At 41.4% G+C, this 16307-nt stretch overlaps 1 protein-coding gene across 3 annotated transcripts in view; it reads left to right on the top strand.

Annotated features, from left to right (window-relative positions):
• The window catches only part of NEK5 (NIMA related kinase 5), a 91797-nt gene that overhangs the window by 63342 nt on the left and 12148 nt on the right, over nt 1-16307 (top strand). For all 3 annotated transcript variants that reach the window (XM_073613250.1, XM_073613252.1, XM_073613251.1), the window contains exons 15-21: nt 1813-1896; nt 2336-2434; nt 6868-6948; nt 7133-7225; nt 10159-10255; nt 11674-11796; nt 13853-13981. In XM_073613250.1, coding sequence (XP_073469351.1) covers nt 1813-1896; nt 2336-2434; nt 6868-6948; nt 7133-7225; nt 10159-10255; nt 11674-11796; nt 13853-13981 — 706 coding nt within the window. The remainder of the gene's footprint in view (nt 1-1812; nt 1897-2335; nt 2435-6867; nt 6949-7132; nt 7226-10158; nt 10256-11673; nt 11797-13852; nt 13982-16307) is intronic.

Raw genomic sequence — 16307 nt, 5'->3', positions numbered from 1 at the left:
CCCCCAGTTTCCAGCACAGGTTCCCCTGTAGCATTGTAATTGCCTCCATTTAGGACTGCTAGGACTCTGATGAGAACTTTGATATAAGAAGGAACTTAGATGTAAGTAGAAACTAAGAAGAAAGGGAGACATTGATGTAAGAGGAAACTCTGATGTAACAGGGATTCTGACTGGGACACTAATGTAAAGGGGGTTCTGATGTAAGAGGAAAAGTTATAAGGGGAACTGTGAAGGGAACCCTGATATAAAAGAGGACTCTGATGTAAGGAGTGATTCTGATGGGAACACTGATATAAGGGGGACACTGATTAATGGAAGACTCTGATTCATGGGAGGATGCTGATGTAAGGGGGGCACTGATGGGTACCATGATATAAGGGTGGGCTCTGATATGGACTTAGATATAAATGGGACTCTGATGTGGACACTGATGTAAAGGGGACTGCTTTTAAGAAAGGTGCAGACCGATCTTATTTTTGTTTGACCTTTATTAATGGCTCACGTTTATTGGGAATTTGTTTATTTTGTTTTTCTGAACTTTTTTCTTTGTTGTTCTGAATAATATAATGCATATTAGAAAAAAGCACCATGTGAAACATATTAATTATGGCTACTACAAGTATGTTTACCAGCATACATATATTAGTTATTGCTCTTTTGAACCTTCATGTTTTTATGCCAAGGGTAAATCCTACCATGCCCAGTGCAATACAATGTTTTTTTTTTTCTAAAGCTGGAGAGCGCTAAATCTGGTGCAGCTGTACACGGTAGCCAATCAGCTTCTAACTTCAGCTTGTTCAATTAAGCTTCATCAAAGACCCCTGGAAGCTGATTGGTTTCTTTGCAGAGCTGCTCCAGATTTTGCACTCTCCAGGTTTAAGTAAATCAATCCCAATGTATATCACATCCTGCATTGAAACCTGGGTTATCCCAAGAGAGAAGGGGAGCATCAAAACATTTAATTAAAAATATCAGTGTAAATAGTTGAGGCATTTGAAAACTGTTAAAGGAAGTATAAAATATATTCTGCAGAATTGTTATTATTATTATTATTATTATTATTGTGTTATATGGCACCAATCATATGCCATAGCACTGTAACATGTAGTATACAGGAAACATGCATAACAGGTAAATGGCAAAATATATGAGGACTCTGCTCTTTAGAGCTTAAAATGACATTGACGGCAGGGGGAGACCCGGGAGAAGACACATGGCTGAATCTGCCTCTACCCTGCCACAGGTAGGACTGTACAAGGGAGGCAGACACTAGAATGAAGCAGTGAGAGAGGAAAGGGGGCAGGGAAAAAAAAATACTGGAAAACGGCTATTTTTTCTTTAGCATTTATTATTTATTTATTTCAGGTACTTATATAGCACTGTCAATTTACGCAGTGCTTTACATATACATTGTACATTCACATCAGTCCCTACCCTCAAGGAGCTTACAATCTAAGGTCCCTAACTCACATTTATATACTAGGGACAATTTAGACAGGAGCCAATTAGCCTACCAGCATGACTTTAGAGTGTGGGAGGAAACCGGACTACCCGGAGGAAGCTCACGCAGGCACAGGGAGAACATGCAAACTCCAGGCAGGTAGTGTTTGGGGTTCGAACCAGTGACCCTTCTTACTGCTAGGCGAGAGTGCTACCCACTACACCACTGTGCCGTCCAAGCATGTTTATTGCTGAGTTTTATGTTATGTCCAGAGGTTACATCTCAAAAAATTCAGGACCTATGTCTAAATATTCAGTGTATCCAACCACTATACTGCACATGGTTTCTAAGAATTATTGTTTGTATAACAGGAACATCTGAAACAGCTGGGGCTCATTCGGCAGCAATACCACCATGAAGTCAAGGAGATAAAAGCCAGAGCTGGAGAGTACCAGGTAAAATGATTTGTCAGGGCTTTGTTTAATCTTATTTAGCTTTTGCCAGCAGCAGTATGGAATTCTATGGCACATGGTAAAACATTCAAGATGGAAGCAACTACTTGAATGATGTTTTTCCTCAACCGATAAAGAATGCCACCAGTAATTTAACAAGTACAGTTAACTTTTCTGGGGAACAAAAATACTGATAGAATCCCATTATTTTCTCTTTCTAGATTAAGCAAATACTTTGGCTTTCACCTTCCCCTGCTTTTCTTTTACTGTACTTTAAGAGCTGTCATCACATGCACATTTCTGCAAACACCTCTCTCTGTACTGGTGATGAGTGTAGATTGCAGATAGGCTTAATGTAAACCAAGCAATGCATGTGTGATTTTTAAACCAGCATGAATATTTAAACACCAAAGGAAAAAACGTATCATATGCTTCTGCACAGGAAACTCCTAAAGCATCTGATGGAACATACCTTGTAAAAGCAGGTAACCACAGAGGGCCTTCTACTGCAGACAAGCCAGATGGTAAAGAGCAAATAGAGGTAAGTACAGATATGGCTACACCACCACCTTCATTTAAAAAAGATGGAAGTCACAGCAAAAAACACAAATAAATCTTTCAATTATATATAACACCAGTGTCTGGGTGCAGTCTGAACATTATAAGCTAATGTAGCCAAGTCCCAGGCCTCTCCAGACCTAACGGTGACCTCCAGAGTTAGGGACAGCTGACATCCTTCTATGTAGAGTGGGTTATGAGGCATGGTGGGTGTAATGCAAGGTAGATTCATGGGCGCCAGACGCTTCATGAATGCAAAAGAGATTTATTTTCTCTTGAACAGAACTGGGGGAGAGAGGGTTAGGGCCAGGACACCCTTTAGTAGTTGCAATGTTAATTATCAGACTGCGAAACTTCTATAGGTAGACAGCCACGCAGGAAAGGGCACCCAGCCGGGCACCACATCTTCATGTGTAGACACGCTGTCTCCTATGGCAACAATCTTGAACAGTTTCTAACAAAGGTTGCAATGAATTCTTTCACTTCCTCCACAATCTCTTTTTTAGATTTTCACTCAACTGAGCTCCCAGTCTATCACTTAGACCCGCTTATCCACTGCCACTGGATCTAATGAGCTCTTCCAATCTTTTCATTGAGTATCTTCCTCAAGCGTCACCCCTCGTGTCCCTGCTGGGTCCCTAGCTTGGCACACAGATACTCCTCAAGCGTTACCCCACTGGTCCCTGGCTTGGCACACAAGACTGCTCTGCAAGCATCACCTCCACTGGCTGGGTCCCTGGCTTGACATCTGCTGAAGTTTCCCAATTCTTCACCGTCCCTGGTTGGTGAGAATACTGCTCTGGTACTTGCTTCAGCTACTCACGGTGGTCCCTGGTAACAAGGTGGACGGTTCCTTAGTGGTTCCCCTCTACCTCCGACCACGACAGGTTCTCCAGCCGGCAGAACCGTCCCTTCTGGTTGGACTGCAAGCCGCAGTCCGAACCCTGCGTTGCTCTCCTGCTTCTGGATAGGCTCTCAGATAGCCTAGCAGCCAGATGTCCCCAGGATAGGACTCAGGCTCTGGCTTAGCAGCCCGGGGCAGTATAACACATGTCCACCCAGACAGCCATCCAGGTGGCACAGAACCCCGATCACCTGACCTCACCCAAATAAATCGGCTCTCCCAGCAGGCCAAGGGACCCAAGAAGATCCCTGCCCATTGGCTGAGATACCCCATCTATTCCTAATCTGTCCTTGCAATGGCCTTGTCTTATCCAATGTCACCAGATACCTGGCCATCTAGTGACAGAAGAGAGAAGTGCAGCAATTCTAGAACTAGTGTGGAATCAAATCTCCTATCAATTGGCCAAGGCAACTATACCTGGCAGGTAAATTTACTAGCAACCCTGCCTAAACATCAGGGTGTTTCACTAATATGCTTTAAATTGTCACAGGTTTCCATAGTCCAGTTGCTTTCTGGAGTGGAACTGAAATTATTTGTTAATGCAATTGTTTATCAAATATTTAAACAAAAGAATGCAGTGCTCAGAACAGTGGAAATTCAAATGCAAACTAGAAGTTGCAGTGTGGGTGCCAGAGCTGTGGTGTCCTCCCATCCACCAAAAGACAATGCAGTCATAGGAAAAAGACAGCTGGCAACTCCATATTTCTCAAGTATTTATTAGCCATAACAGTGAATACACAGATGGTGGCAGACGCGTTTCGGCGAATAGCCTTGTTCACAGCACACACGTGAAATAAAAATGAACATTTATAATATTTGTGTATATCACATTATAGCATCCTCTCATATATATAGTATACCCTTCTCTCTTATTACATATATACTGTATTGGGATAAGACTATTTTGTTCTATAATTAGATGTTGTACTAAGGTAATATTTCCTATGCTCCCTCTGCCAGCAATACACCTGCTGACACTTTGTGATTGATTACTAATTGTTTAATTCAACATGTTACCGATTGAAGGAGGGGCGGAACCTATCTTGATATGTTTGGATAATATATATATGTTAATTTTTATTTTTTCAGTTATGCCACAACTGTGAGAATTTATGTAGCAACGAAACTCAACTTCAGAACTGTCCCAGAACTTAAAAGTGCCATTACAGACTGAAAATAAATCTACCCCCAACTTGTGTTAAAAAAAAAAAAAGAAGTGACAGATTCACAACTACAAACAAAACAATTTTTATAATTGTCCCTGATTGTCTGATGGAGCCAAAACATCTTTCTTCTCTAAGTAAAACTTTTTCTTTATTTTTGGACAGAATGGAGCGATATTAGAACACCTGTCAGTTTTTATTACTGTCTGTGACCCCATTAGGCTTCATGTACACACAGACTAGGTAGATCGCCGGCCATGGGAAAGCACAGAACACATCAAAATTGCGCCATGATTTTACCGTGATTTTTCTGCGTTTTGCGGCCAGCGGTCAAAGTGTTTCTATCCTGAATGCAGTTTTTCCGTGTTCAGGAGAGGGAAGTTGAGGGGGGTTGAACCTCCCCTAACCGCAGCAGCTTCTAAACTCTAAGACCCCTTTCACACTGTATGCAGGGTCCTTTTTACCCCTCTCACAAGGACACTGCCCCAGTGTAAAAACACTTGGGCTTTCACACTGGGGCAACATAAGAGTCAGTTTTCAGGGGCTTTACGGGTGCTATTTTTAGAGCTAAAATGCCTGAAAAGTGCCTCAATGTACTGTACATGGACACATAGCCTTTTATGGAGTTGAATTTAGGAGCTTTGACAAAAAAATGCCAAAAGCTCCTAAACTCAAGTTTAGAAGGTGTAGTGTGCATTAACCCTTAGGGAGATTCATAATTTTTATTTGTATTTTTTACCATTAGCACACAAAGTGAAAGTAAAAGAAAATCCCACATTTTGGGTCGCAGAAAAGTAATAGAGGAGAAATGTTCCAATGAATACTTTTCTACTTTAATGTTAACCTCATTTACATTACTTCTGTCTGTTGGGCAAGTCACACTAGAAACAGTGGCAGGTTCCAGTGCTATTGAGGAAGGGAAGATACTACCCTGCCTCTAGTCTTGGGGGGAGACATACTGTACATCCATCTATAGTCAGCCTATTAACTAAAAGCCTCTTCATAACAGTTTTGTGACAGATCCATCCAATGTGTTGCAGGTACTGGGGGGGGGGCAGCCAATTACAATACTATTAGAAAGGGTTAAAATTTATTTTCTGCACCATGGGTAAAGACTGATTTTCCAAGATGGAAAACAGAGCTGCAGCTGATTGGACAAGCTCTTTAATTATATTTAAACAATTAGGGTTAATGCCAGGGCTAAGCTAAGAACTAGGTGAAATTTAATGTATTTAGGGGAACACTGTTTTCTGTCATTTCTTTTCAGTGCTAAGACCACCTCCCCAAAGGTCCTTGGTGCCAAAAACCAAAATTATTGTTACAGGGAACCTGCAATTTAAGACCCCTTGCACAAAGACCCTTGTCCCTGAATCCACAGGGCCCTAAAGGTGTGTCCCACTCGATACAGGGTTCAGCACCTTTCAGCTGCAGCCTGCCATAGACTTTGACAGGCTACCTGCTGCCAGGCTAAATGTTGTACCTGCCCCTCCCAGCCACACTAAAACGCCAAGAGGGGACGCACTGCTCCTAGACATACAATATCTCACAAAAGTGAGTGCACCCCTCACAATTTTGTAAATATTTTATTATATCTTTTCATGTGACAACACTGAAGAAATGACACTTTGCTACAATGTAAAGTAGCGAGTGTACAGCTTGTATAACAGTGTAAATTTGCTGTCCCCTCAAAATAACACACTAAACTGCTGGCAACAAAAGTGAGTACACCACTAAGTGAAAATGTCCAAATTGAGTCCAATTCGCCATTTTCCCTCCCCGGTGTCATGTGACTCATTAGTGTTACAAGGTCTCAGGTGTGAATGGGGAGCAGGTAAGTTAAATTTGGTGTTATTGCTCTCATTCTCTCATACTGGTCACTGGAAGTTCAACATGGCACCTCATGGCAAAGAACTCTCTGAAGATCTGAAAAAAAGAATTGTTGCTCTGCATAAAGATGGCCTAGGCTTTAAGAAGATTTCCAATACCCCGAAGCTGAGCTGCAGCACGGTGGCCAAGACCATTTGTTTTTAGGAATGTGAAATAAGCTGAAATACACATAACGTGTAATTGGTTACTAATTTCCATCATACTTTGCCTTTGACATATATAAAATTTGGGATTTCTACAATCTGAGCTGAGAGTTTGTAATATACCTCTTTAGGTCACAATTTATTTTAGCAAAACTGCAGCTATGTTCTGATTTACCCAAGACTGTGACAATTCAGTAAAATCACAAGTGTACATTTTTTTTTAAGCTGATATTGCAGCTCTTGTATTTCCTGCACCCACATAATATTTCTATGCATCTTCTTTCTATATTTTAATATATTTTATTGTCATACTGTATAGGAGATTCAACAACAGTATAATAAAATTATACACCAAAACCGAGAAGAGCGAAAAGCACTGCAAAAGAAATATAAAGTAAAGGTAAAATGTGTAAACATGTTTCCAGAATTTGTATATGAAGGGATATCCAAAAGAACTATTTTATGCAGCTAATAATATTATATTAATTTCCAACATGATAAAAGCACAATAATTTTGTATTTCTTTTGCTATTTATAATTATAAAAGATAGCGCTTTCTTTCTTGTAATATCTGACTATCACAGGGTGGAATAAAGTTTGAAATTAATGACCTGATTACCGAAGAGGTAATGACTGATGGGCCTGTTGCAGAAGATTACAGTATAGACGATGTAGAGGTTGGTTGAGCCTAAATATCGTATACATACATTTGTTCACTTTGTTTTAGTTTGTTTCATGTAGAAATCTTATTTAGTAGATGTTATATTCAGTAAAGAGTTGTTATTCTTAAAATGCATGTAAAATGGTTTCATGTGTATATATTTTATTTTTTTTATGGTCAGGCCTAAAAAATAGCATTTTAATTTAATAATTTTCAAAATAAAGTGAACATGAAGTCGGTGAAGGTTCTCAATTTTTCATGTCCTGGTATAGCTAGTATTAGTTAACCACAGGCAACTGGAATTGTTTTGTAATGTTGACATTTCGTAGCTTGTCCAAGGTGATTCTTCAGTTTTAATGAGTATCAGTAACGCAACCCAGCATTTATAGCTGTATGTAACTTAATCACCTTAATCCAACCACCATAGAATGTGTCAGGGCAAATGTGTCCAAGAACAAGAAAAGTGGTATGAAATTTGTGGAACCACCCTGTTTTAATTACACAATCCCTTCCTTGATGGCAGCAAGTCTTCAAAGATGTTAGTTCTTTAATTTTCATGGCTGAAGGTGTGAATTATCAAATTGCTGGAGTATAAATGTTACAACTGCATTGTATGTGGAAGACAGATGGTGTTGATGGCCTCCACCACTGTTTAGGGATGGTTGTTTCAGTTTAGTGTAAATTTGTTCTTTCATGACTCTTGCAAACCAGTTGTCCATTTTTTTCAAAATGCACATCTTGTTGTACTCCAAACAATTCCCCTTTTCCTTAGAGTGTCCTTAGGTTAAGTAACAATTACAGGTCTAGTCCCTCCCCTAGCCTTGGACTGGGTAGCGAAAAGAGAAGCAGCAAACTAATGAGCTTATAGTATCTTTCTGTTGCTCTGCTCTGCTCATATTAGCATGCTTCTTGTTAGTAAATGAGCACTGCAGCACAGCTAATTGTCTACCTGTGCTGCTTCTCACATACCCAATTGGAGCTTTGCTGTACATAGAATACATGAGGCTGATACTTAATTTAAACTTCTTACCTTCAAAAAATACAGTATCTCACAAAAGTGAGTACACCCCTCACATTTTTGTAAATATTTTATTATCTTTTTCATGTGACAACACTAAAGAAATGTAAAGTAGTGAGTGTACAGCTTGTATAACAGTGTAAATTTGCTGTCCCCTTAAAATAACTCAACACACAGCCATTAATGTCTAAACCGCTGGCAACAGAAGTGAGTACACCCCTAAGTGTAAATGCCCAAAATGGGCCCAATTAGCCATTTTCCCTCCCCGATATCATGTGACTCGTTAGTGTTACAAGTTCTCAAGTGTGAATGGGGAGCAGGGGTGTTAAATTTGGTGTTATTGCTCTCACTCATACTGGTCACTGGAAGTTCAACATTGCACCTCATGGCAAAGAACTCTCTGAGGATCTGAAAAAAATAATTGTTGCTCTACATAAAGATGGTCTAGGCTATAAGAAGATTGCCAAGACCCTGAAACTGAGCTGCAGCACTGTGGCCAAGACCATTTGTTTTTAGGAATGTGAAATAAGCTGAAATACACATAACGTGTAATTGGTTACTAAGGTGACCAAGACCATACAGCGGTTTAACAGGACAGATTCCACTCAGAACAGGAATGGTTGACCAAAGAAGTTGAGTGCACGTGCTCAGCTTCTTTTTCAGAGGTTGCCTTTGGGAAATAGACGTATGAGTGCTGCCAGCATTGCTGCAGAGTTTGAAGGGGTGGAGAGTCAGCCTGTCAGTGCTCAGACCATACGCCGCACACTGCATCAAATTGGAATGCATGGCTATCGTCCCAGAAGAAGCCTCTTCTAAAGATGATGCACAAGAAAGCCCGCAGTTTCCCAATGGAGCCCGTTTACACATGTCCAGGGTGGCCGCGGTCCAGATAGAAAAAGGGTCCAGTGCATGTTTGGGTCTGGTTCAGGTGCAAATTCAGGCAAAATTCAGTCCTGAATCAAGCCTGAATCGGTGAACAGACACGCACTGGACCCCAGTCATGAACCCACGGCTGCACATATGTGAACCCGGCCTCAAGTTCACAATTTGCAGATTTTTCAAAACTGTCTTTGAATGGAACCCAAGCAGATTCACTTATCACTAGTTGCTACTTGTTTGTTAGGTTAAGTTCACACATGCGTTAAATATCAAAGCAGCCTTTAATTAGATTAATGCACTTAGGCTCCTTTCACACCAGCGGACCGATCGGGTCCAACCGTCCATGTTTCAGGTGGACCACCCATTGTTCTCTATGGGGCGGTGGATGTCAAAGGACATATGTTCGCTGTCACCCACCGGCATCCGATCCGATCCAGTCTGTTAAAAACAGACGAACGGGGATACATTTGCCATCCATCCGGCGGCTTGGATGACAATTGGATGGAAACAGACTGCACAACTGCCCCATAGAAAGCAGCGGTCTGTGTCCATGTTCGCTCTGCATAGCTGTCATCCGCCTGCTCACCGAGGATCAGGGGAGAGATCCACACTGAGCAGGCGGATCCGCTTAGATGGATTCCGCCCCTTGTGAAAGGGGCCTTATTGTTGCCTTGTAGTGATGCTGTTTTACATCTCCATCTGCACCCTGTTTTAACAATTGTCAGTGTCTTTGACAAGCAGTCGGGATGAAAAACACAACCCAACCGCCTATTTCCAACACCTGTGTGAACGAGTCCTGAATGTTTTTTTAAATAGATGCACGAGATTAAAAATAACTTTACTATACCAACAAGAAATATAAAGGTTGTTTATACAGGAATTTTTGAAAGACATATTTCATAAAGTGTATACAGTATATACATAACTCTCTAAGTGCATTGTATGAAAATGACCTTGTTCACATAAAATGAAAATCATATAAATAACATTTTAATATGATATAAATAATTTAGTCATTTAAAATAAGTTCTTGTTGCTCTTGGTAATTGCAGGAGACAGATCTTCTCAATGATACTTTAACCTTTGCTCTTGGAATGAAGTTGGGAGTTGGAAAGTGGCATAAACTACATGAGGACCCAGAACAATCAGGTACAGTACAGGAATTTCATGAGATAGAACTGTCTGCCAGCATTTTCCTATAACCCATTCTCAGCATAGATTTACTTTGACACTTTTCCTTCCCCATTCCAAAGCATCTGAAATATATTAACCACTTAATAGGTTTTACCCCCTTCATGACCAGGCCATTTTTTGCTATTTAGCACTGTGCTACTTTAACTGGTAATTGCGCAATCATGCAACGCTGTACCCAAATTAAATTTATATAATTTTTTTCACACAAACTGAGCTTTCGGTTGGTGGTATTTAATCACCACTGTGTTTTTAATTTTTTTGCAATATAAATGAAAAAAAGACCAAAAACTTCGAAAAAAAACTATTTTTTACTTTCTGCTACAAAACATATCCAATTAAAAAAAATGTAAAAAATAAAATTTCTTCATACATTTTGGGCAAAATATATTCTGCTACTGTCTTTGATAAAAACAATCTCAATAAGGGTACATTGATTAATTTGTGTGAAAGTTATAGTGCCTACAAACTATGGTGTACAGTACATATTGGAATTTTTTTAATACTACTAATTGCCGTGATCAGCGACTTATAATGAAACTGCCATAGTGCGGCAGTCAATCTGACACTAACTGACCGGGGGGGGGGCAACTGACTAACGGCCACTGACATCACCAGTGACATTAATCAGTGATCACACTATATACTGTCACTGTACTAATGAGACTGGCTGGGAAGGAGTTAGCATCTAGGGTGATCAAGGGGTTAAATGTGTGCCTAACTATGTAATATGTGTAAAATGTGCTGCTTTTACTAAGAGATCTCTGTTTCTCATCTCAGCTTTGCAGAGAATATTTCCTCTGTACAGAGCCCTGTGTTGATTGTCAACACAGAGCTTTGGGCTGTGATTGCACACAGCCAATCAGCAGACCCCGTCCATGAATCATTTGCCGGGACTTGCTGACAGGCTCCCGCTGTGTACATTCATAGCAGTGGGTGCCGGCGGAGGGGGCGCACACCCTAAACCCGAAAGCAAGCAACAATGTACAGGTAACAAGTGGTTAATAGAACATTGTAGACTTAGGCTGGGTTCACATCTAGCCGCTTCCTGCGTGCCGTGTTCATGCAGGCACAGCAGCCCGATTATTTGACGCAGCTGGCAAAAAAAGGTCAGATGCATCCAGGCCCGGACATCTGTCTCTAACCACAGGTAACCACTTTGCGTGCAGATATATTTGAACAGCGACTTCTGCTGCCCTGATTTTTCTGATGTTGCTGGCCCTTTCCTTTTGATGTTTGATTGCAGTATTTGTGGCTGCGGTCCGAGCACTGGTGTGACTCTTTTACCTGCATTGTAAGTTGAAAGGGCTGTAGCATCACTTCATTGTAATATCGACTTTGTATATATTTGCATTGATTCATTTTTTTATACTTAGGCAGTGGAAACCTCAATGATATACCACAAAACAACAGGAAACAATGGACAGCAAGAGAGCCTCAGACACTCATTGGCAATTTAATGGCAGCTGGAGTGGCATCGATGTTTGATACTGTGGCTGGTGAGAATTCACACATATAACTAACATTGGCAACTAATATTCTAATACTTTGCATATTAAAACATTTGATTCTGCTTAAAGGGTAAGTTCACTTTTTCAAGAAAAATGAAAAGGTGAACTAAGTTCAAATATCCTGGCCACCCCCCCGGACTCCACTGCACATAGCGGCCCTGATGCCTTGTGCTGCTGCAGTGGTTCATAAACCTCAGACCCTGACTGAATATCCATCATAATGCTTGCAATGGCAAGTACTCATTGGTCACGTGACCATGCTTACCAATGAGAAGTGCATCTGACCAATGAGTGCTTGCCATTGCAAGCACTCTGATGGATACTCACTCGGGGCTATATATTGTAGTGGATGGTGAGCAGACCACTACACTGGCAGCACGGGTTATCAAGGCCAATGTGTGCAGCGGGGGGCCAGGATATTTGAGTTAGTTCACCTTTTCATTTTTGTGAATAGGTGAAGTTCTGAACACTCTTTCCCTAAAGGACATTGTTGTAAAGTAAATATGTGTATCCCATAATTGTATAAATAAAAAAAAAACTGAAGCCTCCCCTATTTTCAATGCAGGGGGTGTGTCAGTATTGTAAGGTGGTAGGCTGTTTGTGAAGTCCATTTGTACATTTGAAAAAGCACCATGCGGTTCGGTGTGGGGTATTTTTAGAAAAGAATCTGGGATGATTTTTCCAGGTTTCTCGTGCATAGGCCAGCCCATTGAAATTAATGGGTTGCCCTACACGCAACTTTTGGGAATGGGCAAAAAAATGAGCAAGCGATGGTACTTTAATGAACTCTACTAAGACTTTTTGTTCAAGTACCGTGCCTGGGTCTCGATTTTTGTGGTGAAGATTGTTTTACCTCCAGATTCATTTTTACAAGTGCATGTGCATAATACTAAGGGCATTTTTTTTGCCAGTTTGTTTGTTCCGATTATATTCAATAAAAATTTTCAATGCCTGTCCTTCAATTTTTTCCCCCCACTTTTTTCGAGCGTGATTTGCTGAATTAGCCCCTTAAACTCTTAGATAATGTTCGAATATTTAGAAAACAGGAGCTTTCAAACTAACATCTACAGGAGTAAGGCCAGCTTTACTGTTGGCAAGTTCCCCTCACTTCCTGTCTGCTAAAACATTGTCAGCAGAACAGGAAGTGAGAGTATATATCTCTAATGGAGCCCCAGATAGCAATAACACTTGACAGGGATTCTAATCTTTCCTCACTCTGTTCAAAACTGAGAAAAAATGTTTTTGCTGGACATACGCTTTACCAGATTTCTGTACTTGTACTGGGTCAGTGACAGAGTGAAGACAAAGGATCAGCATAGCAGACAGGCAACTAGCATTTTCAGGAGGGTAATAACAATGACAGCATATTTATTTTTTATATCAATATGTTTATTGAGTTTTATAGGGAATAACAGGGATAGACATCACAATAAACAAATAAAATATAACATGGTACACAGTGCAAATATATGGCTCAAGGATGACAGATAATAAACATCCACGGGTTTATGAGAGTGGTAAGCATTTACAATACATAACTTTAATGAAGACATTAATGTATCAAAGTTATATGGGGCATTATAGTTGTTTGTTAACCCATATGCTCCATGAGTTAGAGAAATTGGCATATTTGAGGCCATTTATTGCAATGAGGCGTTCAAAGGTGTAGTTGGCATTGACCATGGTCACTACTTTTGAAATATTAGGAGATAGAGTTGTTTTCCATTTCTTGAGGATAGCGAGTCTGGCTGCTACAAGAATGAGGGTGACCACGGGTCGGTATGAGGGAGGGTAACGGTCAATACCGATGTTGAGTAGGGCTAAGGCAGGTTGTGGTTTAATTAGGATACCCGTACAATGACAGCATATTTCTGTCATAGAGCTATGCTGACCAAAATCAGCATTTAGGCCTAGTAGGGGGACTGACCTTGTATAAGAAGACAGGAGGTGGTCCTGTATGGAAAATGGCGACTCTTCTCAGAAGAAATATATAGTAGTATGTATACTATGTATATCTCTTACATATGTCCTTGTTTGATCCCAGAAAACGATGATGATGATGATACATCACTGAACAGGAAGCAGTGGAAACAGGGGGCACCAGGAACACTGATGAAGATTCTGGGAGAAGCAGACATGGATGACTCCATTTTACCAACAGAAGATTTGTGTGGTAATCATTCCTTTATATTCTAAAACAAGATTAACGCTGAACTCCGGGAAAAGTATAAATTCTCTCTTGCAGTGGGGCTGCACTTGCATTGCAAGGGTTAAATGCTTGTTTATGTCTAGGGCAGTGGTCTCCAATCTGTAGCCCTGGGGCTGGATGCGGCCCTTTGCTTGCCTTTATCTGGCCCTTGAGGCATTATTCCTGCCACTGACACCAACAATGGGGCATAATTCTATCCACTGACACAAACTATGGGGCATGATTCCTTCCATTGACATCTAAATTGTAGATGTCAATGTAGATTATGTCAATGTAGATTACACCAACTATTTCTCCCCCTAATACCAAAGATTGGCATTGTTTACTTCCACTGGGCACAGTCCAGGCCCCTAAAGTCTGAAGGACGGTAAACTGGCCCTTTCTTTAGAAACTTTGAAGACCCTGGGGGATGGGAAAATCACTTTTACTTACCTAATCCTCCACCCCTGCAGGCTTCTCCATGCTGCAGGACCAGTCCCCGCAGCCTCTAATTCCCTGCACATTGGTCAGATGTTCTCTGAAGTCACCAAGGTCAATGTAAAAAAAATCATAAAGGTTGGGACTTTAAATGAGGTCATGGAAAACATGTAAGTACAGAGGGTAACAATGCAATTTTATTGATCAAGTAAAAGCATAAAAACAGTTCAAAACAGAACCACATCCTGTAAAGAAAGACATTGTAATAAATATCATTCCAAAATCACAGCACATGTATTTGTGCATAAGCGATCGGCATCAAGGATACAATCAACTTGGCGCCGCATAGTGGTCTCATTGAGCGATTTAGTGCATGTACAAGGTTGCATAAAATATACAAATGACAATACCACAGCACAGCAAGAAAAACAAACAAATATTAATATGTAAAAACCATAGAAATTGTTATTAAGATGTTGCAATGTAAACATATGTTGGTGTCCCAGATGTCCGACGCGTTTCGTGTGGGATACACTCATCAGGGGCCAGATAGTCAGGGATTTCTAAAAGAGTAAAGCAACATGAAGTGAATCTAACTGATAGCGCATATTCACAGCGAAAAAGGGATGGGTCACCCTAAAACACTTACATGTGAGTAGTGCAGTGGGACATGACAAGTACAGAGCCAGGGCCAACAGGCATCTCTCCCGGGAGCTGAGGTGCAGCGGCATGCGCGCTGGCGAGCCAGATACACAAAGTCCCCCCCCGAGGGACAGCGTGGGAACCACAGAACCGACATGGATGGAATATTGACAAGGGGAAAACTAACTAAATATAATTAAGGTATTATAAGTATCCACATCCAACCATCGTGGACTGTGATCTATACACAAGTTAAAAAAGAAATTAAAACAAACAGCAAAGGCAAGACCAATTTCAACCAGCCAAAAAGATGGAAAAAGTGACAATATATGGGCTTACATGCATCCCAGGCAGGGGGGAAGGCACTGTGGATGGAGGGTAAGTAATGATGAACCATCTCGGAGCAGAGGTGCCCACGCTGTGTCGAGGGAGGCCAGATATACCCGACAGACACCACGTGCACGCTAGCCGCGTACACCAGCGTCACCCGAGCACGGCAGACGAAAGGGGAGGGGCTCCGGCTCCGACAGAAAACTCTGTCAGTAACCGGTGTCCGCGCTCCCCATCTGACTGGCTAACTGGAGGAACTCAAGCATCACGCCGTGACGCCAGTGATGGCGTCCGACGTGAGGCAGGGGGGGGGTTTGACGCCGATGCGCAGAGGGCGCCCGCCCAACCCCCCTAGAAGCAACAAAGTGCTCACCCTCCCGCACACGGACCGGAGCGGGAGGGAGGGGAGGCAGGGGGGACACACAGAGCGCATCGCAGCTCCCGAGCATGAGATACAAAGTCAGTAATGGATGTAACACAGTCACGTCTCATCCCTGAAGGGGATGACATGACAAACGGCTGTGCTGCCTGATCTCATGGATACCTAAGGGGTGTCAAGGATCAGCAAAACCTGAATATGGAAAGTAACCATTCAGGTACATGGATACCTAACATGTGGGCGGCAGGGGAACACTGCCGGAGCCTTTCCAAGGACCTCCATCCCTATATCAAACCGAGAAAAAAGGGGAATGTGGGGGAAGTGGGACTTTAAAATGAGGCACCAGAGGTGCCTCCATCCCTGTATGCGAAAAAAATCATAAAGGTTGGGACTTTAAATGAGGTCATGGAAAACATGTAAGTACAGAGGGTAACAATGCAATTTTATTGATCAAGTAAAAGCATAAAAACAGTTCAAAACAGAACCACATCCTGTAAAGAAAGACATTGTAATAAATATCAT

This window comes from Aquarana catesbeiana, linkage group LG02 (assembly GCF_042186555.1).
Source record: "Aquarana catesbeiana isolate 2022-GZ linkage group LG02, ASM4218655v1, whole genome shotgun sequence".
Taxonomy (NCBI): Eukaryota; Metazoa; Chordata; class Amphibia; order Anura; family Ranidae; genus Aquarana; species Aquarana catesbeiana.
The sequence above is the reverse complement of the archived record's forward strand: the minus strand, read 5'-3'. Positions and strand labels throughout refer to the sequence as shown.